This window comes from Triticum urartu, chromosome 1A (assembly GCF_056163025.1).
Source record: "Triticum urartu cultivar PI428250 chromosome 1A, HENAU_Tu73, whole genome shotgun sequence".
Lineage (NCBI taxonomy): Eukaryota > Viridiplantae > Streptophyta > Magnoliopsida > Poales > Poaceae > Triticum > Triticum urartu.
The window spans coordinates 514,555,850-514,583,665 of record NC_141873.1 but is presented as its reverse complement, the minus strand read 5'-3'; the positions used below and the strand labels follow the sequence as shown (position 1 = coordinate 514,583,665).

The 27,816-nt window shown below is 43.6% G+C and overlaps 5 protein-coding genes, 2 long non-coding RNA genes and 1 pseudogene across 12 annotated transcripts in view; 5 read left to right on the top strand and 3 right to left on the bottom strand.

The window, feature by feature from the left end:
* The first annotated feature begins 4,936 nt into the window (after positions 1-4,936).
* On the top strand, positions 4,937-5,576 carry LOC147992108 (uncharacterized). Its single transcript, XM_087539735.1, has 2 exons — positions 4,937-5,119; positions 5,220-5,576. Exons 1-2 carry the CDS (start codon positions 4,949-4,951, stop codon positions 5,574-5,576), a joined length of 528 nt encoding a protein of 175 aa, XP_087395861.1. The 5' UTR covers positions 4,937-4,948.
* Positions 5,577-7,726: 2,150 nt separating this feature from the next.
* On the top strand, positions 7,727-9,240 carry LOC147992107 (uncharacterized; annotated as a pseudogene).
* Positions 9,241-9,313: 73 nt separating this feature from the next.
* On the top strand, positions 9,314-10,642 carry LOC147992106 (uncharacterized). The gene is made up of 3 exons (XM_087539725.1): positions 9,314-9,771; positions 9,856-9,943; positions 10,043-10,642. Exons 1-3 carry the CDS (start codon positions 9,314-9,316, stop codon positions 10,640-10,642), a joined length of 1,146 nt encoding a protein of 381 aa, XP_087395851.1.
* A 667-nt stretch (positions 10,643-11,309) lies between these two features.
* On the top strand, positions 11,310-13,183 carry LOC147992105 (uncharacterized). The gene is made up of 7 exons (XM_087538926.1): positions 11,310-11,373; positions 11,445-11,633; positions 11,755-11,990; positions 12,078-12,302; positions 12,577-12,675; positions 12,803-13,081; positions 13,178-13,183. Exons 1-7 carry the CDS (start codon positions 11,310-11,312, stop codon positions 13,181-13,183), a joined length of 1,098 nt encoding a protein of 365 aa, XP_087395052.1.
* A 1,803-nt stretch (positions 13,184-14,986) lies between these two features.
* LOC125537096 (uncharacterized) lies at positions 14,987-15,659 on the bottom strand. The gene is made up of 2 exons (XR_015615042.1): positions 15,428-15,659; positions 14,987-15,357 (listed from the first exon to the last, which is right to left on the bottom strand). It is a non-coding gene; the product is annotated as an uncharacterized LOC125537096 (long non-coding RNA).
* A 393-nt stretch (positions 15,660-16,052) lies between these two features.
* Positions 16,053-18,417, bottom strand: LOC125524127 (protein FAR1-RELATED SEQUENCE 5-like). The gene is made up of 4 exons (XM_048689204.2): positions 17,985-18,417; positions 17,405-17,862; positions 17,033-17,320; positions 16,053-16,940 (listed from the first exon to the last, which is right to left on the bottom strand). Exons 1-4 carry the CDS (start codon positions 18,406-18,408, stop codon positions 16,197-16,199), a joined length of 1,914 nt encoding a protein of 637 aa, XP_048545161.2. The 5' UTR covers positions 18,409-18,417; the 3' UTR covers positions 16,053-16,196.
* A 121-nt stretch (positions 18,418-18,538) lies between these two features.
* Positions 18,539-19,623, bottom strand: LOC147992104 (uncharacterized). Its single transcript, XM_087527883.1, has 4 exons — positions 19,493-19,623; positions 19,176-19,400; positions 18,772-19,036; positions 18,539-18,675 (listed from the first exon to the last, which is right to left on the bottom strand). The coding sequence occupies exons 1-4, from the start codon at positions 19,549-19,551 to the stop codon at positions 18,541-18,543; spliced, it is 684 nt and encodes a 227-aa protein (XP_087384009.1). The 5' UTR covers positions 19,552-19,623; the 3' UTR covers positions 18,539-18,540.
* A 5,238-nt stretch (positions 19,624-24,861) lies between these two features.
* The window catches only part of LOC125524115 (uncharacterized), a 29,961-nt gene continuing 27,006 nt past the window's right edge, over positions 24,862-27,816 (top strand). Inside the window, exons 1-4 of one of the 6 annotated variants that reach the window (XR_007290553.2) lie at positions 24,862-25,336; positions 25,467-25,669; positions 25,775-25,850; positions 26,356-26,872. This is a non-coding gene — a long non-coding RNA (uncharacterized LOC125524115). Of the gene's footprint in view, positions 25,337-25,466; positions 25,871-26,355; positions 26,873-27,816 lie in introns of those variants that run through there. The other 5 variants (XR_007290552.2, XR_015608124.1, XR_015608120.1 and 2 more) reach the window with 5 other exon arrangements.

The following is a 27,816-nucleotide window of genomic DNA, read 5'->3' as shown; positions in this document are numbered from 1 at the left end:
AGTGATGGAAGAGGTTTGTATTGGAAATAGAATGCTAGTATAGTTGAGCCATGTTTCAGTTTAGGTTATGTATCCAGGGCACAAGAGTATTAGCAAGATTTTCATTATATAAGGTGGGGTCTTTTGTACATACCCCGAAACCTGGGTCCAGTATCCAGCGCCAACGGGGCATCCCACCAGGGTAGAGTTTGTCATCCTTTGAAGTGTACACACGGACAGCTGATGCCATTCCATTCATCTTTAGTCCGTGTCCAGAGCCGAAGTTCTTCAACATAGTTTTTCCGGTCATCTCCAGCAAGTAGGGCACACGGTGTGAAAACCACTTCCTGTTCACAGTGGACAGTAGCATTAGTTTTTTTTGTTGGACTTGTTATGTGAAATAGAGAGTAACCAAATACAAGTTGTTAGTTGCTTTACAAAATACCTCTTATGGTCATACTCGCTACCGTTTTCTAGCTGGTAGTAGAAAGTGCATACATTTGTAGCACATGGCTGGTTTATAACTGCCCTCTTGAAAGTTGGTTCAACAGAGTCATGTTCAAATTTGGGGGTTACGGGGGCTGCAACGACTGTTCTCACGGGAACCCAGTTGCTCGGACCAGCTGGTAGGAAAACAAGGTAGCAAAGCCAGTGCGTCAGTGAGTATTTTCTTAAGGCAGTATCAAGTATTAGAGTAGGTATTTTCATTGCTGAGCAAAAACTTTCTTTTGACTTACGGCCAGTGGGAGCTGACATTGGTTCACCAATGTTTGCTGTAATGTGATGATTGTCGGGAGTTATGTTGACTCCAGTGTTGGAAGTTGGGATTCCAAGTGAATCTGCATAATTAGGATCAGTCTCAAAGACATTGAAAGGTGACACGAATGTACTTTTTGCTATATGAGGAACATTAGGGTTCATACTGATATGTTGACATTGGTTTTTAAAAAGTGGGGAAATTATACTTACGTGCAGAGTTGTCTGATGCACGCCGACAGCCGTCTGGAGTCATGTAGACATGAGTAGGTATAAGCTGATCTCCAGTTTGCACATTTGCTTCTCCAACGGAAGCTGAAGGTACAGTTTCACAGTTTTAGGATGAATTGTCGAAACAAAGTCATATCACGATATCATCTCATATGTATAAGATGGGTCATTTCTTAAGACATACCGGCTGCAAGCAACAAGTCCAGACCGGTAGATGTGACCATGATGTCGGGGTTTGGAGTAACATCCCACATGGGCGCAGCAGTGGCATCACCCTCTCATGGCGCTGCACTTAGAAAGTAAATGGCAATTTTTTTTGCACCACCATGGCAACTTGTATTTTGTCGGAACAATCGACAGAACCAAGATATTACCTGGGTTTGTAGCAACGGGACTTGTTCCAAGATGGAAAGGGTCAGAGTTGAAGGTGCCGGTGGTTGTTTGCGCAAGCACATTAGCACTCGTGTCACCTTTTGTTGTCAGAATGGCAAAACTTAGTTAGCATAGTGTTTCAGGTGTTTCAATTAATAGTGTGTCATTTTTTGAGGTACTGATGCTCTCATGTTGTAAGCGCTCACCGTGATTAGGTTTCTTTGATGGTGGGGCAGAGTTGCAGAGTGCTCCAACTAAAAGATCCCTTGGTCGCCGTCTCGTGTACTGGACTATATCCTTCGTCACTTTAGGTATACAGATGTCCCCGTTGGCTGCATTTTATGGAATATGTCAGGACATACATTAGTTTGATATACTCAACGAGTAAGCAAACATGTTGTTATTTATTTATGCGGAGATATGTGCAGACCTAAAGTTTGATTGTTTTCTTGAGTTGAGCCGGCAGGGGCAGAGCTGAGTGTTAGATTGGAATATATAGATGATTTCCTTATGAAGCATTCACCTCCTGTTGCAACTGGGTGTGACGTTGTTGTTTTTGTCCAATAAAGCCTTTTTGTAACTGTTCGCACACGCTGTTTTTTTGGCCAACTAATTGGATTTGCAATTTTCACCAGGTAACTACGGGTACGGGAATGGTATGGCGTTGGAGGACACGTCAATCGCCCACGATCACCTGTCAGACCACAGCAGCAGTACATTTGAGAGGTAATGCTATGTGTATCAGCTGAAAATGTTATGGGGATTTATCCACACACCTGGACGTTCATCGGGGGTGACATCATTGTCCAAGTTGAGTGCACGGGGTGCCTCTGGGCAGACTGCTTGTGCAATGATCGCGTGATCTTCAGGGAACCCAGGAGCACGCAGCTTTGGTGATGGTGTTGCAAACGGTTCTACTTGTGGATGCCCTGTTATTCAACGATTATGTATGTATGAGTTGAAGGCAGGAACAGTATCATGTTGTTTCAATGTCTGAACAATGTCTTGCAATCATAGGAAGTATATGCACACCTGAAAGATGCATTAGCGAGTCCGCACAGACCATGTTTACGCGTGCTTCATCCACTTCATCTGATGCAAATGTGGTTGTATAGCAGGAAAGGCAGTTTTTTTGTCATTGAAGAGGAGAACCATTTTTTTGCCTAAACAATGTTTGATTTGAACAAATTAGATGACACTTTTGTTTTTTACCTGTAGTATGATGCTGTTGGCAGTCAGCGTTTGATGCATTTGAATGCTGACCTAGATCGGATAGCTGCTTATGCTTCTGCTTTTTATGAATTGCTTTTGGTGAGGGGCCTGCGCATGACGTGTGCCATAGAAAGAATTCATCAATCTTTTTTTAAGTTAAAGTGCATGAAAATCATAGCAGAAATTCAGGTTCAGCAAGAATCTGTACTGGAGAGCTCACATTTGAATGTAGCGGGAGGTACACGAGTAGTCTCAAGTGCAGCAAGTTGGCTGAGAACATGCATAGATGAATGAGTTACATCTGCTGCTGCTAGCATCGTCATGAAACGACGGACGAGAGGTGCAGTGCATTGCTCAAGGTTGTCAAATATGTGTAGAATAACAGAATTGCAGGTAGCCATATGTTCGTCAGTCAGTGGTGCTCCAGGTGTTGCTTGGTTCAGAGCTAAGTACAGAACTGCTTGCTTTACGGTGGAGCCAACTTCAGTTTCAATAAATTGGCGCACGGCAGTGTTAACAACAGCTGATGCATACGTGGATCCTAAGCGCATTGCCGAATGCAATGTTAAGCCAGACATTGTGAGTGACCCCTCGGGTTTTGTCTGCACAGGACAATCACTATATGTGTTAACAAAGATATGACAAGATGGATGCTAGTATGAAATTTCTGTTTTGGAGGTTCCTGCACCTTGAAATGATGATCTTCGCTTCTAGATAACCGGAACAACATCACTAGTTTGTCCGTGGTGTAAGCAGATATCATGGGCCACAACATGTCCTTGACGTTTGCTTCCCCGAAGTCCATCCATTCCAAGAAGAACACCTACACATGCAGCCGAAAAGGGGACAGTTACTGGGAGAAGAACAGGACAAGTATAGTTACCAAGAATGCATGCACATAGATATGCCACACACCTAAGCGAAAAGTTGGAATCCGCCCATGACCGAGATCGCCTTTTCATCCTTTTTCATCATATCTCGAACTTTCTGCGCCGCTTCCATGAGCTTGTCAAGTAAGTACCCGGCCCAATCATACTTGTGTATGTTGGATGGATCTACCACACATCTCATCACCTCGTCAGGGACCTTCGACACGGTGTTCTTTGGGGCTATCATGGTAGCAGAGACAAGTAGAGCATAAGCTACATTCGCAGCATCAACTTCATGTGGGACCTTGGTGCGCGGGTTCGTGCTTGTCAGCACTCCCAATAGCTGTTTTACTTCGATATAACCCCTGGTAGTGCGCTCTAGGCCAAGGAGATCTTGGCATCTTTGCAGTAGGCGCACACGCTCTTTTTTCTTCAGCTTCACTCTGCTGATGGCCACACCACCGGATCTCAGGCCTGTGATCCGTTCTATGGCAGCTGCATCTATAGATCTAACCTGCATGTCTGGGAATGTCATTGTTCTTTCCACCGGATCTATGCGCTTGATCAAAGACCAGTACATCTTCTTGTCACCACCGCCGGAGGCTTGAGTGGTTAGTAGGCTAGCCAAACCACTTGGCTTCAACAGTGGATAGCAGATCAATGACACGCTGGTGACAGCCACGCTGCTGAACCCACATCGGACGGAAGGAATGGACTCGTCGTCCGATCCTTGGAGACCAGTGGCCTTGGCTGCCTCGGGCCGCCTCTTCTACTTTCGCTTTCGCCGGCTGCGAGATGAGTCAAGAGCCACCTCGGTCGGACCGCCATCTCCATCTTGAGGCATTGCGCAGCCTCAAACGCCGGCAGGGAGGAGCTGCGTGCACACCGAGGAAAATCAAAACAAGAACATGGCGACGGCAAAGAACACATGCAAGATCTAAAATAGGAAATGCCTTGCTGGAAGGGGGTCAAATCAGAACATCGGCATTACCTGCGCGTCCTCCCGGCGGCGAATACGCCGCAAGCGTTGCACAAAGGTGGCGCTGGAGAAAGACCAAGCCGGCAGGCGGAGCTCTCGGGCTTCTACGTGGGAAAGAAGTGGGGAAAACTGAGATAGAGTCACTACTACAAAAACTAGCATTAACGATGGTGCCCAAAAACTCTTGGTCGTTGAACCCCCGAGTGGACTCCCCGCGTGGTGGAAACCTATCTACGTAATACGTTCAACAACCACAGGTCTGCCCGTCGCTACATGACCAGTCGTTACTGTTGTGATATGGTTTGCATGTACGTACAACTCTTAACAAACTTACTCTCCTTGCGCTCAAAAAGAAAAAGAGAAAAAAACTCTACTCTCCGTTATCTCTCCCCCGCTACATCCCAACTAATGTTGGCGGGTTCTCAAAATATTGGCGCTAAATCTCTCCAGCCCCAACTAATCTAATCTGCTCCCCACAAAAAAACTAATTTAATCTGCTGCTAATCCTATTAGTTAGTCCTCCCGATCCACATTTTTGCACAACATCCCGATGGAAGTCTGCATGGTCGTTCATGCCCCTGCATCTCCGTCCGGCGCCTCTGCTGAACCACAAAATTCCCCCGGCCACCGCGATTCCTCCCCAAAATGCTCGGTAGAGATGCACTTGATGGAGCAAGCAGATTCCATGGTTGAGTTTGCTCACCATACTACGGATGAAGATGTACATGACTTAATCATTCATTCTTCTCTAGATTCAATATAGTTCAATATATCCTGAGGTAAAAGAAGAATTGATTGTTGATTTTGCTCCTGATTCGAAGAACAAGAACGTGCAAGGAGACAACATGGATGAGTTTGTTCCAGATACAATTAATCAGGAGGTAGAAGAGTCTCCTGATGAAGAACGGAGCAGCGATGTCTCAATAACCGATGTCGATGAAGACTCTATTGAGTACCTGCGTAGGCAAGTTGTCGAAGACTCCGAGGAAGAAGATAAGCGAGATGAAGTATACCAGAAGGTCCGGAAGGAATTTAATGAAAGACATGCTAGTGATGCTGCATTGAGGAGGGAAGCAAGAGCCAGGAATGCATCTAGGCATAAGAGTAATCTGAACAAAATACGTAGAGACTTTTTGCGAATTTATATTCCTGACTACTACAAGATGGTGGAAAAATAAATATTGTTTGCTAGAGAACAATATTATTGTTAGTTTTTCAGTTTGGCTCATCGGCAGCAGAATTCAAGATTAGTGCCTTTTATTTGTAACATTTGTTCTTGTCATTCATATGTCAGGCTATGAACAAGCGACTGACTTTTAAATATTTTCCTATCCGTAAATGGATCTTCATATCCCCTGACATTGTATTATACAGTACGGACATATGAATGGGCTTAGAAATAGGCACTGTATTTTGGCGATGTGATGGACAGGTACCTTCCAATGAATGTGATCTGCAGCAGTACCTTCAGATCATCAGGCACTTTGGACGCCAAAGCATCATCATGTGTAGCTTAAACCTAATTGTAGTCAAACAATTCCTATCGCAATGTGAAGTGATTGTGGCAGATTGGCTGCAACTTACTGCAAGTTAAGTGCAGGTGTGCCCTGCGTGTACATGTTGGCGAAGCTAATTTCAGTCTTTTGCTTGCATTTGTTGCAGCAAAAGCAAGTCGGTTGCTTGCAGTGCTGAGAAACTTATAAAAATAGGAGTTGTACCATTCATTGCTTGGCATAGTCGATGTAAGAGAAAAAGGAATCCATTATGTCAAAATTGTGTGCTTCTCGATCTAAAACTGAACCGGTCAGTTTCCCCCCTGTTTCGTGTGTGTCAAAGACTCAAAGTACACTGAAACCACCACGCCTGCGTTCTTTATTTTCAACCTATGAACATAATTTGTGCTTGATTCAATTGGTTTCAAAAAGTATAGCTGCAACTGCAAATACAGGGAGGTAGAGTCCACCGTGCCTTTCGAAAGTTGAAATCCTCAGGGTTTTTTTTAAGACCTAATCCTCAGGTTTTGCAGCACAAACATAGGAAATAAAGATTTTTGGTTCTCGAGTAAAGAGAGTGGGACGGCTGAATCTTTTTTGGCGCAAACTGCTGGCAATTTCGACTAGATAACCCTCCGCAACAGGGAATAAATATTTAATCTGTTAGGATCTCATCTCCCCATGCCTCTTTCTCCTCGCCTCCCCTGCCCTGCTCAATTCGACACCTCCATAGTCCATAGATCGCATCTCCTCCCTTGTGTTCTACGCCTCTCCACGCTGCAGGTTGCACCTCGCCAGTCACCTCGACTCCGGCGCATACGCGATGCTACCTGCACGTCGCCGGTAGCCTCGACCCGGTACGCCCGCGCTGCCGCCAGCACATCGCCGGTCGCCTGGACCCCCGGCGCGCCCGGGCTGCCGCCTCCACGTCGCTGGTTAGCCTCGACCCCGGTGCGCCCGCGCTGCCGCCTGCACATCACTGGTCGCCAGCGCAACTCCGCTGTAGCTTGGTTCGTATTCCTCCTTGCTCTGTTTTTTCATATTCCTCCTTGCTCTGTTTTTTCTCTTGTGGAACCTTGATGCACTGTTGCTGATCCTGATTACAAAATATGTAGGTAGAATTCGTTTGTTTATTACGATTTAGAATTTTGTTATGCCATGTTCAGTACAATCCATTCATCTATAGATCATACATAATATGATTTATTGTATAGTCTGATATGTCTTACATCGAATAACATAAATGCAGGATAACTACGTACTAAAACAGTAATATATATTAGGAGATGATTCCAAGTAAGATATGGATGAGACTAGTGGATGAGCGATTAGATGATGAGTACTTAGAAGGGGTAGAGAATTTCCTTGACTATGCATTCAGCCACGCAGGCAGGGAGAATGAAATTCGATGTCCATGCATCAAATGCTACAACACATACTCTCATCCTCGTGCATTGGTTTCTTCTCACCTGAAAGTGTATGGAATTCTGAGAAATTATACCTTTTGGTACCATCATGGTGAAGTTGCGAGGGAACCTCAAACAGTTTCTGAAGGTCAAGGCGATGAAGAAATGCAAGAAGAGAGTGCAGATGGATATGACCCAATGCAAGATTTGTTGCATGATCTGTTTGCTCAAAATAATAATCCAACTGAGCAAACAACGACACCACCATCTAACGAAGAGGAACCAAATAATGAAGCAGCAAAGTTTTATAAATTGCTTGACAACTACAACCAGCCACTTTATGAAGGTTCTAGTACCACTAAATTATCTGCACTAGTTAACTTGCTTCACATTAAGAATTTGGGAAAGTGGAGCAACAAGTCCTTCACCATGTTGTTGGAATATCTGCGGAAGGCTTTCCTACCACAGAACTCTACTTTGCCAAATTCTTATTATGAAGCGAAAAAAACTATTCAGGAACTAGGACTGAGTTATAGGAAAATTGATGCTTGCACGAATCATTGCATGCTCTACTGGAAAGAAGATATAAATGCGGAGTCGTGCAAGGTGTGTGGAGCATCTAGATGGAAAGAAGACAAGCGCACAGGCACCACTATGCACTCGGCAAAAGGGAAGAAGATTCCACCAAAAACAATGCGGTATTTTCCCTTAAAGCCAAGGCTGCAAAGGATGTTCATGTGCCACAAAACTGCAGAATCCTTTAGGTGGCATGCGGAGGGCAGGGTAGATGATGGTGTCATTAGATGCCCTGCTGACTCGAAAGCTTGGAAATATTTTGATGCAAAAAACATCCCATTTGCAAAAGAAATTCGCAATATTAGGTTTTGTCTCTCTTCTGATGGTTTCCAACCATATAAAACAATGCGAACATCTCATAGCATCTGGCCCGTATTCCTTGTTCCCCTAAATTTGCCGCCATGGATGTGCATGAAACAAGAAAATGTGATGTTGTCCATGTTGATTCCAGGGCCTGATGGTCCTGGTGATGCAATTGATATTTATCTGCAACCACTTGTAGAGGAACTTATTGAACTATGGAACGAGGGTGTTGACACTTATGATGCATCAACGAAAACAAGTTTCACACTGCGTGCAGCACTTCTGTGGATGGTCCATGACTTCCCTGGTTATGCCAACCTCTTTGGATATAGCACAAAAGGAAAATTGGCTTGTCCGGTGTGCCACAGTGGGACTTGTTCATTAAGGCTTAAAAAAGGTGGGAAGTTCTGTTACATGGGTCATCGACGCTTTCTTCATAAAAACCATAGGTGGAGGAAAGATAAAAAATCTTTTGATGGTACCATAGAAACCAGAGAACCACCAACACCCTTAACAGGACAAAATGTGATGGACCAAGTGGCTGATCTAGAGGGGATTATCTTGTCTAAAGATGCAAATAAGAAGACAAAGGTGTCCCATGATGAGAGAGGAGATAGCTGGAACAAAAGAAGTATATTTTGTAATTTGCCATATTTCAAAACTCTTTTGTTGCGCCATAACCTTGATGTCATGCATATAGAAAAGAATATATGTGATAGCATCATGGCAACAATTATGGATGTCAAAGGAAAAATGAAGGATAACATAAATTCTCGGCGTGATTTGCAACTAATGAAAATAAGGCCAGGTATGCATCCGGACAAGGAAGGGGACAAGCCTACTTTTCCATCTGCGCCTTTCACTTTGCTTCCACCCAATAAGATTTTGTTCCTTCGGTTTTTTAAGGACCTCGAAGTTCCAGATGGATTTTGTTCAAACATTGGCCGCTGCACTAATATGAAAGAGAAAAAAAATTCAGGACTGAAGAGCCACGACTGCCATGTTATACTAAATCATTTACTTCCTCTTGCACTGCGTGGACTTGTTCCCCAGAATATTTATGACCCTCTGGTTGAGCTTTCACAGTTCTTTTGCAAATTAAACTCCAAATCACTTTCAGTAGAAGAACTTAATGAAATGCAGGCCCAAATACCTGTGACACTATGTAAGCTTGAAAAGGAATTCCCACCGTCCTTTTTTGATGTCATGATGCATCTGCCTGTTCATTTGGCTAATGAGGCTCTTGTTGGTGGACCTACAATATATCGGTGGATGTATCTCTTTGAGAGACAAATAAAGTGTCTGAAATTGCTAGTGCGAAATTTGGCACGACCTGAGGCTTCCATTGCAGAGGGATACATTGCAGAAGAGTTCATTACATTGTGCTCTAGGTATTTGGATGATGTCGAGACAAAGCATAATCGACCAGGCAGAATCAATGATGCACCAGGGGATGACAACTATTATTTGTCAATATTCAATCCGGATGGAAGGCCATCCGGTGGTCGTAAACCTAGAGATCTTAATCTTCTTGAAGCAGAGCAAGCTCATATTTATGTTTTGAGAAATTGTGATGAAGTTCAACCATATATCAGGTATTGATTATTTGGTTCACTTATTAAGTACTTAGTCAACTAATTTTTGCATGCCCATATCAATTAAGCTTTCTATTATTGTAGTGAGTACTCCAGTAGTCAAGATGGATGTTCACTACAACCATTTACCACCATGTGGAACCAGAAGTTCAATCAGTGGTTCAAAGAGAAGGTAAAGATTCCAGAATAAAGTCTGTATGTACATACATATGCACGTACATTTCAGTATTTCTGTGTGAAGATGTTAACATAGCTATTTTTCACTGCATAGGTAGCCAGCTTGCACGAACATGATAAGAGTGAGCTCAGCGAAGACCTTTTGGCACTATCACGTGGTCCATTGGAAAATGTAACATGTTTTACTGGCTATGACATGAATGGATTCAGATATCGTGTTCAAAGTCGAGATAGACACCTCTGCACACAGAACAGTGGGGTGGTTGCACTTTCAGAACAAGGGGATAATGGTAATACAGTAGAATATTATGGCATATTGACAGAGATAGTCGAACTGCAATACTTAGGTGGAAGGCGTGTGACATTATTCCGTTGCAACTGGATTGACGTATTTGACAAAGAGCATGGGATGAAGAAAGACAACAAGCATGGAATCGTTAGTCTTAACCTGCACCGTTTGCTTCTCACAGATGAGCCTTTCGTTCTGGCTAGCCAAGTCTCTCAAGTATTTTTTGTCAAGGACAATCTTATAAAAGGATGGCACGCAGTCGTGAAAAATCCATCACGTCATGCTTATAGTGTACCACATGGACAGTCTGATGACGAAGCCTCTGAAGCTGAACCTCACAATGGCGATGAAGACGACTTGCTTCAAAATTCGACATCAACATCATGTAGAAAGAGAACAACATGATGACACTAGTTTATGCAACTCTTAATCTGTAGTAATCAATTTGCTTCATATTTTTGCTTTCACCTTATTAATAAACAGTGACACAAGTAGTTATGTACTTACTTAATTTGATTTAGCATTCAATAATTCATTTTCAGTATATCAATATTCACTTATTTAATTCATTTTTACTTTGTATAGCCTTTGTGCACACTTCAAACTAACGCTATATGCGTAGGGTATCACAATGAGTCAGCACAGGTATGGAAACTTGACAGCATTAGCTCGGGAAAGATGCTCCTCACAGTTGAATAAGTCTGGACTGGTACACCAGAGTATTGCTAGGCGCACCTTGCCAGAGAAATCAAGTCAAATAGCAGATTTCAGCAGAAAAAGGGTTACTCACAAGCCTCATTTGCAAGATGAGGAACTGTGGAAAAAGTATGAGTTAGCTGCAAAAGGTACTACAGAAACATAAAAATATTATTCAAGCTATCTACTAAAGGATGATATAATGTGGTTGCTTGTTTTCATAGATGGAAATGATGCGGCAACAAATACACCAATCTTGTTTACTACAAATTGGGATGCTGATGATTCCGGAAGTGAGTTTTTAAGTACCATATATTGTACCAAGAATTGTTTCTACGCTTTATTGTCTTCAAGTAACTCACAATATATTGCAGCTATGAGTGATGAAGCTGATACCAACAATGATGGTGACATGGGAAATGATATGGATGATTTTCATGGTATGAAAAACTTCAATTTTTTCATTTTTCCTTCGTCCACCATGCAGACCGATTGGTTGTATATTTTTCAGATGGTGCAAATGGTGCAGATGAATTAATGGGTAATGAAAATCTGGAAAGTGAAGAATCCCAGGATAGCCATGGCTTTGCAGGTAGCTCAAAGACCAGTAAGCACAACAATGCAACTGAATTAGTTGATGAAAATCTGGAAAATGAAGAAGTGCATGGTAACCATGGCCTTACAGCTACGTCCAAGACTAGTAAGCTCAGCAATGCAACTTGATTAGTTCATACTTCAGTCGGACTGCTTCAATATAAATTGTAGCTTGAATGTTTTTCTTTTTTTGTACTTGATTAACATATTTCTTTCCAATGGTGCAGGACCTCAAACAGGTGAAAAGCGCAGGGTCCGTGGGAAAAATAAATGCAAGGAAGTAGCTGATCTCATGGAGTCCCAAAAAATTAAAGTCCAGTTTTACAATAACCGTGCGCTTTCCAAAAGTTTTGCACAACACTTGGGTAGAATCGTCCGTAATCCTAGAATTACCCCGATGAGGGTAAATGAATGGTCCAATATTACTGATGCAGCTCGGAAACATATATTTGATGCAATTAAGGTATGTTTGGTTAAAAGTTCTAGCATTATAATCTGAATTTCTGTACTGATGTATTTATGAGACTCTGTTTTATGAACAACTACTTAGGACAAGTTCGAAAATATTGACGACAACATTGCAATAGATGTGTACAAAGATGAGATATTAGACCATGTCAAGAAACTTTGGATCAACTGGCGTGGAGACTTGCACCGGCATTTTGTGAAACCCAAGAAGACTATGCAGGAGGCTATGAAAAAGGTACCTAAAGATATTCCAAAGGATGACTGGGAATGGCTTGTCAAGGAGCATTTTTTCAGCAAGGAGTTTCTGGTATGTTCTCATGTTGCCTCTTAATTTTCAACCATTTGTGCAGCTGACAATATATTCCTCTTTAACTACAGAAAAAGAGCAAGAGAAACACCCAAAACAGAGCTAACCTCAAAATGCTTCACCGATCTGGCAGTAAACCCTTTAGACAGATAATTTGGGACATGGTACATGCTTTCACTTCTCTTGTTTTTCATTTCCAATAATATAAGATCAGTGTGAGTTGTCTTGCCATTTTGTTTCAACTAATAATAGTCACTTGCCTATGTTGGAACAGGGAGGAAAGGAAAACAAGCCACCGAGTATGGATAAACTATTTTCAGAGACACACAAGAAGGGTACAGACTTCCCTGATTCTACAACCTCTGCCAAACATGTAAGACTTAATTTAACGTTCATAACTTCCATAATGAACAGCACGTGTACAATTCCTACTTAGAGATAGAAGTTTATGCAAATAACTTATTGTTGGCACTTCAGGCACAAATTAAGACCATATTCAGTTGAATCCTGGTCTTTCAAATGATGAAGTCATGCAGAAATGTGACACATCTAAGCGGCGTGATCGCGTAGTTGGATTTGGTGGTGGAATTAGAGCAAGAGATTTGCAAGGACCAGCATTAAGTAAGGCTGAATTAGTTTCTCAACTTCAAGCTTCTGAGCAAGCGAAACAAGTACTCGAAGAAAAAGTCAATGGCATGGCGCAAGAAGTATCAGAAATTAAGCGTCTTCTATCTGGTAGATCTCTAACTGATAGTTCTCATGGACGCCAACATGATCAAGTAAGTTGTTCTCACACATTGGTTTTATTTGTCATTATACTTTGATGCCATTTATTTACATGGACTGACTTTCATAAACTAATCAACATTTTGTAGGACTGATGGTCCATCAGAATATATATATATATATATATATATATATATATATATATATATATATATATATATGCATAAGGAGGCATTGTAATCGCTGGTGAAGAATGATATCCATTCAAACAACCATGGCGTCCCTCTATTGAAGACTAATAAATATTATCTTTTCTACTTGTCTCGTTTTCCATATAGATATGTTCAAATACATTGGTGATATAAGGAGTGCTTTTGACTCAATTTTCTTACAAGATATTTTAGTTTCAGAATTGTATGTCAGAATATTGGTACTTCTATTAATAAAAGAGGTTATGATCCTTTCAATTAAGATTCTTTTGTTTCTATATTAATGTGGATGTTAATATTGAAATGTTGGATGCTGCATAAAGTGATTGTTGAAGGAATGTTATAATATAAGTGGTTATGAAGGATATGAAAGTGTGAAGAGAGTGGTCGGTAATGATACTTTGGCCAGCATGGTAACATTATTAGCGACGACAAAAGTGATTGTTATTGCCTTGGGATCGACACACTATCCCACTATTATTAGCGACGACAAAAGTGATCGTTATTGCCTTGGGATCGACGACGACACACCATCCCGTCGTTATAAGAATAACGACCACGAAAGGTACGTGGTCGTTATACTTTTAACGACGGAGCCTACTACGACCAGCAAATTGTGGTCGTTATTGACCTTTAACGACCACAATCCAACCATTAACGATCACATATACCGTCGTTAAAAACTGTTTTCCTAGTAGTGAGTGAGGGTGGTGCTCACGCCGATAGAATGGGGATAAGCTTCTGGCCCGGGGGTGGAAGAGTGAGGCGGAGAGGGCATGAACAGCGACGGCCGCCCGCCATCTAACAGGGGGTCCCGCATTAATGAACCAAAGTCTTCCTGTTCACACCTATGCCTGCAAGTTCGAAGCTAGTATATTTTTAGCCAGAAAGGGTCGGCCACGGTGTCCGAATATGTCGTGTCCTGCATGCGTCGTCCATACTCAATACGGTCGCCTATTAAGGATTGGAGGGAGTTGTTGGGTGCGTGGCAGCTAGCGAATCAGTTCACCGTGTTCATCTGCCTGCACGTGGTGGGGGACGCGGCACACCAGTTTGCAGTACGCCGCGTGCCAGATGGATACGTCGCTCTCTCCAGGAAGCAAGTTACACATGTCCGCCTGAACACAGGGCGAGCACAAATGGCTAGAGGACAAAAGCCAGCCTTCCAACAAGTGTTTCGCATCATGGGCACAGTCTGGGAATAAATCTAGTACCGCAGTTGGTCGACCCTTCCCGAGACTGTAGCAACTCCATGTGGAGGCGAATATGGTCGGACCACCTTTCAGCAGTCGCACGAGGCACATGCGTGGATCCAAAAATGGTGAAACCAACTTAACTAGGCACGTGTCCAAGACAAACTGGTGGGATCGGAGGAGATCCATGTCATAATTATGTTGGAAGGACAGAAATATCCAGCCGCAAGTAGCCATTAAGTAGCTTCTAATTACTGTCACATTTTTATCTTTTTTCTATAGACTCGAGACAGGCGCCTAGAGGCGGCTCGTATCGAATATATCTGGGTGCGTGTCAGGAAAGAAAGATTTATTATCCGTCTCTGCCAATTAGCGATATAAATGACCGAAACAACCGTGCAGTTCCAATCTTTTTTTTTCATTTCTATACTATTAGCATAGTCAACAATCAATATAATGTGCGACCAACATGGTTCTTCATAATAAAATACAGAGGGCTTTTAACAAAGATGACGACGCACTACAGCTACTACACACCGATCCAGTAGATCTCATGAAGATATTAACTAAATATTTATTACATCAACCGGCTCCGGCAACACGGCTAGTACATGCAAATGATCTTTATTACATCAACCGGCTCCGGCAACAGAGCCACTACACGGCTAGTACAGGCCTTGGTTTTGCATGTAGTCAAACATGCTTTGACCGTTTTGAAGCTCGCTCATCCACCTCCGCGCACGATGCTGAGTGCGCAGGACCAGATGTGATTGACAGAGCACAACTAGAGCTGTGACACTCGCCAATGGCACCGCCGGGCGGTGCTGGTTGGGATCGTGCTCGCCAACGCCCTCTGCTGCTGCGAGGGCGGACTGCACCTCGTCAGGGTCGCCGTCATCTCCGCCCGGCAAGGACGGTCCGTCCGCTCTACCGACGACCGAATAAACTTTTATGAATTGTTCATCATCAGAAAAAGGGGTGAAAGAGCTGACCGTACCTCTGGTTCCAGTGATTCCGGTATATCTTCATGCGCCTCTGCATCAACTTTCGAGCTAGATCGGTTAGAATGGAGCGGAAGCTCCAATCCATCGGGCACAGCCACAGAGCCTGCGCCAGAGGAGCTATGGATGGTGGAGCTGCCGCCGAAGTTGTCAGACGACATGTTTTCTTCCCTTGATATGAGTTTTCTTCTCTTATAGCCTTTGCTATCATCGCCGGTGTGGTGAGGGAGACAGGAGGGTGCGATGCCCAGCACCAGAGGGACTGCGGCTTTATAACCACACAGTCACAGTTGAGTGCTAGCTTCCCGCCTATGGCCTTCATTTGATTTTTGAACGCCCCTCAGAACAGTGATTTCTCGCGCCCATGGGAGAGCCATGAGATATTCGGTGGCGACGCTTGTAGCGGTGCATGCCTACGGAAGCTACGTGGCCTGGGTTTGCTATTGATTGCAGGTCGGGTCGAATGGACATGTCCTACGCGAGATTGAATTTGGGTTTGCTCTGTTTTTTGTATGTGTTTGCAGATACGTAGCTGAGTTAGATGAGTTAAAGGATTGTATTAGCATTTTTTGGCACCATTTTAAGAATGAGTGGGGAGGCAGGCGCGCACATATGTGGATTTGAACCTTAAAATACATTGAAGACCGGAGGTCACCATAGTTGAACAACAGTTGGAAAAAAAAGCTATAGCACGGTCTTACAGATGGTGCTATGAAAACTTTCAGCACACAAGAAAAAACATTGCCCTAAAACACACAGAAGGATCTATCCAGCTAAGCAAAGCCCAGCATTTTCTACAACATGAAGCACAACTTTTGGATTGTTGCATGTGTTCTTTCGATGACCGCCTACTCCACAGTTGGTGCACTTAGCTTCCTTCCTTTGCTTTGGAGGCATGTCGCCTCGTTGTGGGCAAGTTGTACTCTTGTGCCCTGGTTCTCGGCATATGCTACAAAACCTGGTTCGTTTGCTTGTTCCGCACCCGCCTTCAGCATCCACTTTCTTACTATTCTTAGGCTTTTTGTTTTTTGCTCCCCGATCATCGTATGGAGGTTTGTCCCTACTGTTGGTAGGTCGACCAGGCTTGCGCTTATGCACATGAGCTGTTAGTCCCAACAAATTGCCAATACCACTGCCTTCTGCATCACTTCCATATCCACAGCCATGTCCTTTCAGAGTAGCTTGATCTTTTGGTGCTGCTTTAATTTCCTTCACTTTGTCTTCTAGGCCAAGCCCATCTCGAATGGCAGCTATAGGTGACAGCTCTTGCATTGCTACCTTCAACAAATCCATGGCCTTATCGTATGCTTCTGTGTTTGCATCACCAAGCCTTACAACCTCCATAGCGTGCATGTAGAGGTTGGAGTGCCTGAAAGTTATTGAATTCGCTGATATCTGATCCTTCTGTAGATGTGCTAGATGTTCTGGAAGCACATCTCTTGCATCTTTTGTCCACCTCTTCAGTATGAGCTTTGCGGGGATCTCAGTAAAACCCATGAACTCAAGTACCTGTCCATTAAGATACATAAGTCATGTGGAAATCAATCTCTTTGGCATGTCTACATAAGTAGTTTTGTATATTTCTGAATAATTTTTTTTACCTTAAGAGCATGACAGCACAGGATACCCATATGTTCAAAATTACCACATTCACAGGACACATGTGCACCTGCATCAATTACGTGGACGACATGCACAACCCGACACCATTTCTCATATCTTTCTGGATGATACCGATGTACTAAGTATTTTACTTTATTCTCAACTTCCTCCACCCTGTATTGGCCACCTTCGTAGAGGATGTCACCAAACTTTTCGAACATAGCTCTCGTGTAAACAGTGCTGGCATGCTGTTCCAGAGGTTTGTTCAGCCTCATGACTGGAGCTGTCTGATAACAAAAAAATTCAGGGATTTATATTATTAATACCAGAATGAAACAATTTAACTGTAACATGGAAGATTCAGAACTTACTATTTTTGTTCGTCGTTCCTCATAGTTTTCGACTGCTTCACGGTCAAACAGTAGTTTCATGTATTGGCGGACGAATAAGTGCATAGGACAGCTCGCTGGGACATATGCTTTCAGCATGTGATTTGCACTCTCACTTCTCTGCGTGCTTGTCATCTTCGCACAAAATTTGCCTTTGAAATAAGGTTTTGCCCACTTGGCCCTAACCTCGTATAGATTAATGAGATAGTTGTTCTTCTGGAGCCCATACGTGTCTATTAACATCTTCCATGCATTTTCAAATTCGTCTTCTGTCAGCATGTGATGAACTATTTTATGGAAATCTGCTCTAAAGTTGCTACGCTTAGTGTAGTATCGACCAAAAGTTTCCTTTGCCTTCTTAAGCATGTGCCATTTGCACCAACGGTGTGTGCAACTTGGCAGTACATTCTTTATTGCGATCTCCATAGATCTGCACTGATCTGTGTACATATGTAAAAAGGAATTTTTTATCAGAAACATGAGTGTTGGAATTTTTTATCATGAAATTCTATAATGACGCATTTATTTTTGTAGGTTTTCTGACACAAGTTAAAAGGAGTACCTGTCAGCACAGTTTGAGGCAGCTTCCCGCCCATCATTCGGATGAATTCAGTGAACACCCACTCAAATGTCTCTACTGTCTCATCACGTATCAGGACTCCTCCGAAAATAACACTCTGAAAGTGGTTGTTGACACCAACAAAAAGGCCGAATGGCATGTCATACAGATTTGTCCGATATGTTGTATCAAATGTTATTGCATCGCCAAAATAATGGTACTGCATTCGACTGGCGCCTGTGGACCACAGCAAGTTCCTGATTCGGCTGTCAGCATCTGGTTGCACCCTGTAGTATAAGCCCGAATCCTTAGCCCCCAGCTCCGCAAAAACTTCCATTGTTTTCCTAACATCGTCATCAGCTTGGTCCGTACTAATCTCTCCACACAGCCCTCTGAGTGCTCTTTTGTTGAACGGCACATTACTCATGGAGCCAAAGAAACTACCAATTATGTTGTATACCTTTCCTATGCTTATGTTGTTCTCTCGCAACTGTCTGATGAGATCTCGAGTGTAAATGTCGATATGCTTGTGAGATGGCCAGTAAATCTTTTCACCACACTAATCTGCAAGTGAGTGGTTGTGAGATGGTATGTGCTCACTAATGTACCAGCCATTGTCGTTGCTTCTCAGTAATCTGATCATTGCTGGACATTCACACCGGCATGACCGAGTATTAGACTTTTTTGGCTTGCCCTGCAAGAGACAAAACATGAGCCAGTCAACCAGTTCATCAGCTGATCAATCATAGCTATTTTTGCTACTTCTTTTTACATCAAGATATCGACGTACCGAACAGCCGCAGACTATTTCCTGCATGCACTTTGTTCTTTCTACATTTAACCTGCTCTTGCCATATCTTATGCTGAATCCTATTTCCCAGGAATAAAGATTATAGAAGTCGTATGCCTCTCCCGGCGAATCAAAACTGTCTCCAACCTCGGGCACAACCACAATATCAGTTTTCTTCTCAGCATATCCTCTGATTGTTTTCTCAAGAGCACAAACTCTTCCAGGACATGGCGGCCGTTCTGTTGGAGCCCGGCCAACACGGACCCTGTACGGAATTTCAATATCATTCAGATGACGAGCTCAAGCATATTAATCGCCACACATGGGCAGAACCCGCACACAGCATATTACACCACGCACTAACTCCAGATAGCAGTGTCTTTGTATATGAGTTAAAGGATTACCTCTTCGTCCAGCCGGGAGCTTCAGGGTCAGGTTCCCCTGTCGACTTTTGTGACTCTATCGCCGACACGCTCATGCTCGGGCAAACGCCATTGAAATCGAGTTGCACCATTGGTAGGTGCTTTCCAACCTCACCAATACTGGATCCGCCTGCTTGTTCAAGCAGATCCGGAACATCCACAGAATTAGGAGGCAAATCGGCGCCACCGAGCGGGGGGACGGGAAATCTATGTCACCAAAATCGGCAGTTTCAGTAAGACCACGAGGTGCTTGATGTCGATAGACACTTCATCTAGACGAGAGAAGAAAACATCCGTACCTATCAACCGGATCTGATAGAAACTCCAGCCCGGGTCCGGTCGCCGCCGCATACGCCATGAACAGTTCCTCCTCGCCGCTCAGACGAGAGCAAATGCAAAGAAGAACCCAACCCCCAACCAGACAACCCAGTATGTGGACCCGTCATATTTGGTAGGCGCTTTTACTCCGATCCTAATTCCGGGCGAAAGAGATCCTGACAGGCAGACCAGTGTGGACGAACTTTTTTTCCCCGTGCCATCTCGCCACTCAGGTCATGGTACAGCCGTTTTCCATCATTATGTACCTATGGTACATGACCGGAATTTCCGGTGACAGTCCCGTCAGTTCAATCGTTAGCGTGCGTGTCCCCACACCGTAGCGCACTGTTGCTTCCGTATTATAAGGTCACGTATTTACGTTCAATGCACGATCTGACACCAACTGGACTTGTGACATTCGTCCAGATTCTGAGACCAGGCGAGCCCGTGCACTACAACGCCACACTCTGGTGGCGCATGATTTTATTGTTAAGAATAGGGCAGGAGAGCTTAAATATCAATTGTTCTTTAATAAACATCATCCTGAGACTATTACCTTGCCTGCTTCTGCTTTGTTTGATTTGACTGTAGGCAAGTACCTTGTTCTGTTGACGGCTATCCACGCCTGCCGGAACCCTGCACCAGCCGAGGAGCCAGAACCGGAACCACAATTTGATCCTTCACGACAGTCTAGTTATCAGTGGGATCCGGAGATGATTGCCAACCAGTGGTAATCGGAGCCTTCTTCTTCCTCATCACAGGACGACCCCAACAACTATTATTATGGATATCAGCCGGAAAGCCGTGGCGATAGACCAACTTAGGCCAAAAGCCTAAACTTGGGGGAGTACGTATTTCTCACCGATATTACATTTATGTTCACGCACACTCATTGCCAGATGTCGGTGCTCATACTTTTTCATTGTATCATCCATGCTAGTTTATTTTCTTTTATGCTTTCTTCTTGTGTGTTTGATGAACCTTAAGAAAAAAACCAAACAAAATTAGTTGTGACTTTTAATTAATTTACTTTCCATGCTGTAGTAGTAATTAAAAAGAAAACCCAAAAATATTGCATGTTCTTCTTTTGCTTGTTGGGAGCTTTCTCGTGTAAATAGTTTCTTTTCTTTTCTTTTCTTTGTGGGTCAGTAGGAAAAGACCTTGATTAAATTGTTGAAGTGGCTCTTATATGCATTATTGTTTATCTGACAAAAGAGCCCATATTGCCTTGTCTTCTCCTGTTTATTGAATGCTCGCAGATTCCAGCTTAGTCCAATGCACGTGCACTCTTATTACTATTCACATCATTCGGTCGTGCAAGTGAAAGGCAATTATGATGATATATGATGGACTGACTGAGATGAGAAAAGCTGGTATGAACTCGACCTCTTTTGTTTTTGTAAATATGATGAGTTCATCGTTCTTGATTCAACTTGTTATGAATAAACATGTTTGCAATGACAATTAGAGATCATAGTTGATTATGCCATGCTTGATTAGCTATGAGTTATAATGGTTTACCTTGCGTGCCAACATGCTATTAAAATGGTTATGATGTGGTATGATAGGGTGGTATCCTCCTCTGAATAATTTAAGTGACTTAACTTGGCACATGTTCACGCATGTAGTTGAAATAAATCAACATAGCCTTCATGATATTTATGTTCATGGTGGATTATATCCTACTCATGCTTGCATCCAATGTTTATTAATTTTAATGCATGTACATAGCCATTGTCGCTCTCTAGTTGGTCGCTTCCCAGTCTTTTTATAGCCTTCACCTGTACTAAGCGGGAATACTGATTGTGCATCCAAACTCCTTAAACCCCAAAGTTATTCCACATGAGTCCACTATACCTTCCTATATGCGGTATCTACCTGCCGTTCCAAGTAAATTTGTATGTGCCAAACTCTAAACCTTCAAATAATCATCCTGTTTTATATGCTTGAATAGCTCATGTATCAACTAGGGATGTCTGTATCTTCCATGTTAGGCGGGTTATTCTCAAGAAGAGTGGACTCCGCTCCTCACTCACGAGATAAAGGGCTAGTCACCGGGATGCCCAGTCCCATGCTTTATGCAAACTAAATCAAAATAATTGCAAACAAAACTCCCCCTGGGACCTGATGTATGTTGGAGGCACTCGTTGTTTCGAGCAAGCCATGGATTGATGTTTGTTGGTGGAGGGGTAGTATAAACTTTACCATTCTGTTTGGGAACCGCCTATAATGTGTGTAGCATGGAAGATATCGCCATCTCTTGGTTGTTATGTTGATAATGAAAGTATACCGCTCAAAATATTATTCACCTCTATTTTAAAACCGAGCTCTGGCACCTCTAGAAATCCCTACTTCCCTCTGCGAAGGGCCTATCTATTTACTTTTATGTTGAGTCATCACCCTCTTATTAAAAAGGGATATTTAAATTAGTGCCCCTGGTTCCTTAGTTGTGCTCACTTTTCCCCACGCTCCAAACGTTTGCTCACTTTTCCCCTCTTCCTTAGCTGAAACTCTCACAAATGCTCATAGCGGGTGTTTGCCGTCTTGACCGTCCATTGACCGTTAATTGCTGACGAGTGGGACCGAATCTTTGTTTGACTGTTGCTTGCTAACGTGTGGGACCGCAAGGAGACACGTATTGGGCAGCTTGTCTGAATGTGAAACAGATCTAGACAGGCCGCACTGCATCGCGCCGCCCCGCCCCCTTCGCAGGCGTCGTGTTGCATCCACCGCAGTTGTTTCCTCCACCCTATGCCCTATTCCGTTCGTCGGCGACGCCGCGTGTGCGCCAGATATAGCCCACCTCCCCATCTGGGATTACATAGCGATGTTGAGTGAGGACGCCCGGAATGCAGTCGACCGTGGAGAGGATTGGGTCGAATCCGCCGGCAGATAATTCATGGATTAAACCTGGGTAAGCATTGTTTCCTCTCGAATTGACATTCTAAGTCGTATTGTAGGCCATATTTGACTTCTGTTTGCTTGAATCATTCGAATTTGTGCTCGATTTTACCCGGCTAACTGAAGCCTTTGTTTCCTTCCCCCAACAAAATAGGATTGATCCCGCGCTGGCTTTCCGGCTGGCGATTAGAATGGAAACTAGTGTGCTGCGTGGTACTAAACCGCATTTGATTTCATCATTTTTCTATCCCAAAGTGGTAGAAACTAGCATATCTTTCAAAGATTTGCGAGCTGAGCTCCGAAACACCTATCCCTGGAGTGATGCCGATGCTGTTGAACTGAATTACTTCAGCAGTGACGAGCAAAGATTTCTCCCACTAACTTGCGACGATCATATGTCGTTGCTTTTTGTTGGGATTGCTGGCTGCCGATTCGGTAAACTCCAAATCGATGTGATTCAGCCACGCGCAGAACGGGTGAAGGGGAAGGGAGTTCAGACATCATCTGTCTGTGCTAATAGCCAGCACCCCGGCACTCCTTGTAGGTCGACACCAAGTAAAGCAAGTGGTTCATGGAGCCACAACATGCCTGCTGCCAATTCTGGTTCCGATTCAACTGCTGCTTCTCGTGTACCTTCTGCAGTTGGTGTAGAAGAAGATGCAGAACCTGACGAGGCAGTGCCTACAAATGATGATGAAGACGAGATGATGTTTCCTGAACTGGTCGATGTAGCCAGTCAGCAAGCAGTGGATGACGAATATATGGAGGAGCCCATCAGCCAAGCTAGGTTTGATGACACTGATGATGGAGAGAAGGTGGAGAACATGGACAACTTAATCGAGGATGAATACGATGGTGATGACATGCCAACAATTGAGTGGAACCGGGAAAAACCCGAGCTTAGTGTAGGTACCATTTTTCAATCAATGGTGGACTATCGGAATGCAGTGACAACATGGTGCATTATATCTGAAAACACCTATAAGATTAAAAGGAGTGAGCCAGCAAGGTTCACAATTTTTTGTCCATATCCTAGGTGTAGGTGGAACTTGCATGCATCTCGTATGAGAAAGAGCAAATATGTTCAGGTAATCCAAGTTCAGTTAGTAATTTAGTTTCAGATCGTTGAGTAAGGTTTCTTAACTGTTTTTTTACCCTTTTATTTTGTTTCAGATAAAGAAAAACCCACACAAGCACACCTGTCCACCTGGAGGGGGAGGGGGGAAGGCCAAAACCAAGCTAGCAAAAACTAGATGGGTGGCAGATGCTATATTGGATTGGCTGAGAGAAGAACCTGTACTTGGTCCAACAGCACTCCATGGGAAGCTTTTTGAGAAGTACAAGATAGAAATTCCTTACATGAGAATTTTCAATGCTAGGGAAAAGGCTCTTAGCAGAATTAATGGTCAATGGAATGACAGTTTTCAGCTGCTTTACACTTTCAAAGCTGAAGTGGAGATGGCAAGTCCACGGAGTGTTGTAGAGATTGACAAGCATACAGTTTCATTCAAAATAAAAGGGAAGTCATTTCAGAAGGAGTGCTTCAGAAGGGCTTTTGTTTGTTTCAAGGCTTGCTGGCAGGGGTTTCTAGATGGTTGCAGGCCCTATTTGGCTGTAGATGCTACACATTTGACTGGAAGATGGAGAGGACAGCTAGTAGTAGCTTCTGCAGTTGATGGACACAACTGGCTATTCCTAGTTGCATTTGGTGTGATGGAGGCAGAGTCTGAGGAAAATTGGGTCTGGTTTCTGCAGCAGTTGCGTAACATTATAGGCACACCCCCAGGTTTAGCTATACACACAGATGCTTGTAAGGGTTTAGAGAGTGCAGTGGAAATTGTATTCCCTGGAGTGGAGCATAGGGAATGTATGCGACACCTAGCGCATAATTTCAAAAAGAAGTTCAAAGGTAAAGTTTATGATGAGAACTTATGGCCAACATCATACACATGCAGCAAAAGGAAGTATGAACACCATTTGAGAGTGTTGTATGCTCAAAATCCTCTTGTGAAGGAGTACATGGATGCACATCATGGCAAGGTGTGGTCAAGAAGCAAATTCAACGAAATCTGTAAAGTAGATTATGTGACCAGTAACCTTGCAGAATGCTTCAATTTAAAGTTCAAGTCAGTGAAAGGGCTCTTCACTACACCACGACAGTGCATTCCCTACAGACGTGTGTTGGAAAAAGTCAGTATCGCCGACCGACTGTTGGTCAAAAAAACTTGTGGCAGACAGTCGGTAGAGGAAACATGCGAACAGTAACAGACAATTGGTCGGGAATATGAAAATATTCACTGTCGAATGATCGGTCGGGAAAGCTCTTGTGCCCGTCACTTCGTCGGTCGGGAAATGATGCCGACCAACCGTCTGTTACAATTGGGCCTGTGCGCGCGCGCAGGAGTTAAAGTTAGCGCCCACATTTGGCCCAAGCCCGCGAAGTTTTCCCCCTCTGCAGCGAAGTCACCACACGCGCGAGCCAAATCCCTAGTTTCCCCTTCCTCATTCCCCACGCCAGCCGCCCTGGGCTCCCGCCGCCGGCCTCTCCGTCGCGCCCCCGCACCTCCCTGCCGCTCCCGCACCTGCTGGCCTGCCGTCCCACGCCGCCTTCCCCCACGCCTGAACCTTCCTCCGACCAGGTGCTCTCTCTGCTCGAACCCTCGTCGTCACGGGGGGCGTCGGGCAGATCTCGGGGAAGATGGGGCTCAACCTGCTGCAGAGGAGCGATGCCTTGTACTGGAAGACCATGCTGGCTGTGGCGAAGCACTCCCTGAAGGTGTTGCTGCTCGTGATGTCCAATCCCATCTCCGTTTCCACCTACCTCTCCTAGAAGCTTTCAGGGTTGGGTTCCTGGCGAGCGGCGTCATCAGTTCGAGCACCAACCACTTTGTAATCCACATGCAGCTTCTAGGTTCAGGCTTTGGGTAAGATCTCTCTCCCTCGTATGGTCTCGCTCCTCCCCTCTCCGTCTGAAGTGTGTAGCCCCATGGATTTAACCTTTTGGGCTTTTGATGCGTGGATTTGATTCAATGGACTGCTCCCTATTTACTACAGGATGAAGGAACATAGCACATCGTTGCTGAATTTGGAGTTATACTCATCAACAATGGAAGGGGAAACAAGCAGTAAGCATAGCACAAAGTTGCTAAATTTGGAGTTATACCACATCTCACATATATAGGTCCGTCTTATTATGTACGTTCACATACATATGCATGTGGAAATCAAGATAACTCATAAACTTCAAAGCTAGTGAGGTAAGGGAAGTTTGTATGTCCCCATGGTCTGTAGTGAAAGGATTAGGATGTCCTTCTATTGGTTAGTCAATAGTGAAATGATGATTATATCTACTTCTGTTGCAGGTCCAAATTGCAAAACACTTATGTTCGTGTAGATAAACTCATGAGATGCTCTCCGGCTAGTTATGCGGTTATGCGGGTAATTGATGGTTTTGTCAGGTTGCTTCCTTTTTATGTTTTCTTCTTCTTCGGGTAAACTAGTCAACTATTTCCTTGGCTAGTTGCTTTATCACTTGTAACCATGAAGAAATGATAAGGAATTCTTAGCATGAGTTAAGATAAGGACCATAATTTCACCTGGTAGGAAAAATATATGAACCATGGATTTCCGTTCCATGGCCAGCAAACTATTAGTTGATAGACATATAGCATGCTCATTTTCTGTTTTAACTACTTTGAACAAGTGTCTTCACAATGATTGAATTAAAGGTTGCCTTAGACGTCTCTTAACCTTCTTGGGTCACATCTTTGAGATGAAATATTATGATTCTCAAGCTGATTTTTTTATCATTTGTTGAGTTTTTGTGTGGTAAAGTTCAACCGCTCAGAAATTAGTTGTTTGTTCCCGTGCTTCAGCTGAAGTTTGTTATCATATAATTTTTTTTAAATCTTGGTCTAACAATATTGTCTTGCTTGCTAATCAGGTACCAACAGCTGGGACAGCTTTGAGATGCGGGTGCACAAGAGGGTGATCGACCTTGTCAGCTCCTTGGACGTTCTCAAGCAGATCACCATTGAGAGGTTGAGATGACCATTAACAACGAGTCATGCAGCTGTTGGTGATGGGCTCTGTTAGGATGCCCACATAGGTGCTCAAAATCACCACCGGGAAGTCCCCCTGTGGCGCAAGGTGACCTGGCAGTGGTGGTGCACCGCCTTGCTTATGGCGCCAATGAGATGACGGGGTTGTTGCCCCGTGACGTCGGCATCGGCTCCCACGACTCCATCATCAGCTACCACTACATGGGTGAGTCCCTGGTCTCTCCTTCCTCCTCTATCTGCTCTGGCACATCTAGCCTTCGAGCTGAGTGATTTACTGTCAAGTGATTCTTTTTCATGTCTGTTCGAATATGATAACAAACACCGATGTAAAGATGAAATATTTGTCATGTTAAATAGGTCGCTGTTACTCATCCAAAAAGGTTATTTTTTAAGAACTTATTACTTTGTTGGACATTGATTGTATGCCACTACACCCGCAGAAATTTCCCTGAATCTCTCAGATGAAAAAATATCATGAATAAATACTACAGTAGCTTATTAGAAGTAAAATATCGTTGCTTCGGCCTTGCTTTGTGTGCAACAATGTAACACATTTTTTGGACATCAGGCACTATATGTGTTCATCTCCGTATTGACCTGCTTCAAATTTGTGACTAAACTAATTGTGCTCATATCTATTGATGCCCATATCTTTGTTCCAATTAGTTCAGAGGTAGAAGGTCAACATGATACCCGAAAAAATGGTCAATATGATAGGTGGCAAAAGCTCTTCTTTGTCTCTTGCGATCTTTGCCTGAAGAGGTGCTTGATTAGCTTGCAAACAATTACCCGTCGGCGGGTGCTCAAAATATCACGTATTGTTCAATTATGTCAAACAAGTGCTTTTGAACAATTAAAGGAACACGAAAACAAGACAATCATTTATCTAACTTATTAATTAGGTAACACAGTACCATTTTGCTCTAAGGCTTTTCACCATCAGTTGTCAGGTCGACATGGTGAGCTTTATTTGTGCAGAGAAATCTGCAGCATGCAAATTCTCCTTATCAACCCCGTCAGTAGTTTCACCAAACAACAATGCAGACTTGAATCCAACCGAGTCAACTAAATGTGTGGTCTTATCGAACCATGTATGGCTGCCAGGTTGTGGAATCAGATAAAACAGAGTACATTTCCATTGCTCTTTCTATAAAGAGGGGGAGAAGGAATGCTTGCCTAGCTCTATATATACTCTAGAGAAGCTAACTGACCTGAAAGTTAATTTCACCAATAAGGTTAATTTTGAGTGCCTTTAGTAGGACTAGGCCTGGGAGGCATCCGAGAATGCATGCCTTCTTGATCTTCATGTGTCAGGACATTGGTGTTTGTTCATCTAGAGACAA

Bases quoted from the DNA above. Each gene is read 5' to 3' on its own strand.
- LOC147992108 (XM_087539735.1), top strand. From the start codon at position 4,949: ATGGAAGTCTGCATGGTCGTTCATGCCCCTGCATCTCCGTCCGGCGCC. The intron at 5,120-5,219 runs GTACATGACTTA...CCTGATTCGAAG, and splicing joins ACCATACTACGGATGAAGAT to AACAAGAACGTGCAAGGAGA.
- LOC147992104 (XM_087527883.1), bottom strand. From the start codon at position 19,551: ATGGCGTATGCGGCGGCGACCGGACCCGGGCTGGAGTTTCTATCAGAT. The intron at 19,037-19,175 runs GTAATCCTTTAA...AATTCCGTACAG, and splicing joins GCTCCCGGCTGGACGAAGAG to GGTCCGTGTTGGCCGGGCTC. The intron at 18,676-18,771 runs GTACGTCGATAT...TGTCTCTTGCAG, and splicing joins AAATAGTCTGCGGCTGTTCG to GGCAAGCCAAAAAAGTCTAA.
- LOC147992105 (XM_087538926.1), top strand. From the start codon at position 11,310: ATGAGTGATGAAGCTGATACCAACAATGATGGTGACATGGGAAATGAT. The intron at 11,374-11,444 runs GTATGAAAAACT...TATATTTTTCAG, and splicing joins TGATATGGATGATTTTCATG to ATGGTGCAAATGGTGCAGAT. The intron at 11,634-11,754 runs GTAAGCTCAGCA...CCAATGGTGCAG, and splicing joins TACAGCTACGTCCAAGACTA to GACCTCAAACAGGTGAAAAG.
- LOC147992106 (XM_087539725.1), top strand. From the start codon at position 9,314: ATGCAGGCCCAAATACCTGTGACACTATGTAAGCTTGAAAAGGAATTC. The intron at 9,772-9,855 runs GTATTGATTATT...CTATTATTGTAG, and splicing joins GAAGTTCAACCATATATCAG to TGAGTACTCCAGTAGTCAAG. The intron at 9,944-10,042 runs GTAAAGATTCCA...TTCACTGCATAG, and splicing joins ATCAGTGGTTCAAAGAGAAG to GTAGCCAGCTTGCACGAACA.
- LOC125524127 (XM_048689204.2), bottom strand. From the start codon at position 18,408: ATGAGTAATGTGCCGTTCAACAAAAGAGCACTCAGAGGGCTGTGTGGA. The intron at 17,863-17,984 runs GTACTCCTTTTA...ATATGTACACAG, and splicing joins GCCTCAAACTGTGCTGACAG to ATCAGTGCAGATCTATGGAG. The intron at 16,941-17,032 runs GTAAAAAAAATT...CTTAATGGACAG, and splicing joins TGTGCTGTCATGCTCTTAAG to GTACTTGAGTTCATGGGTTT.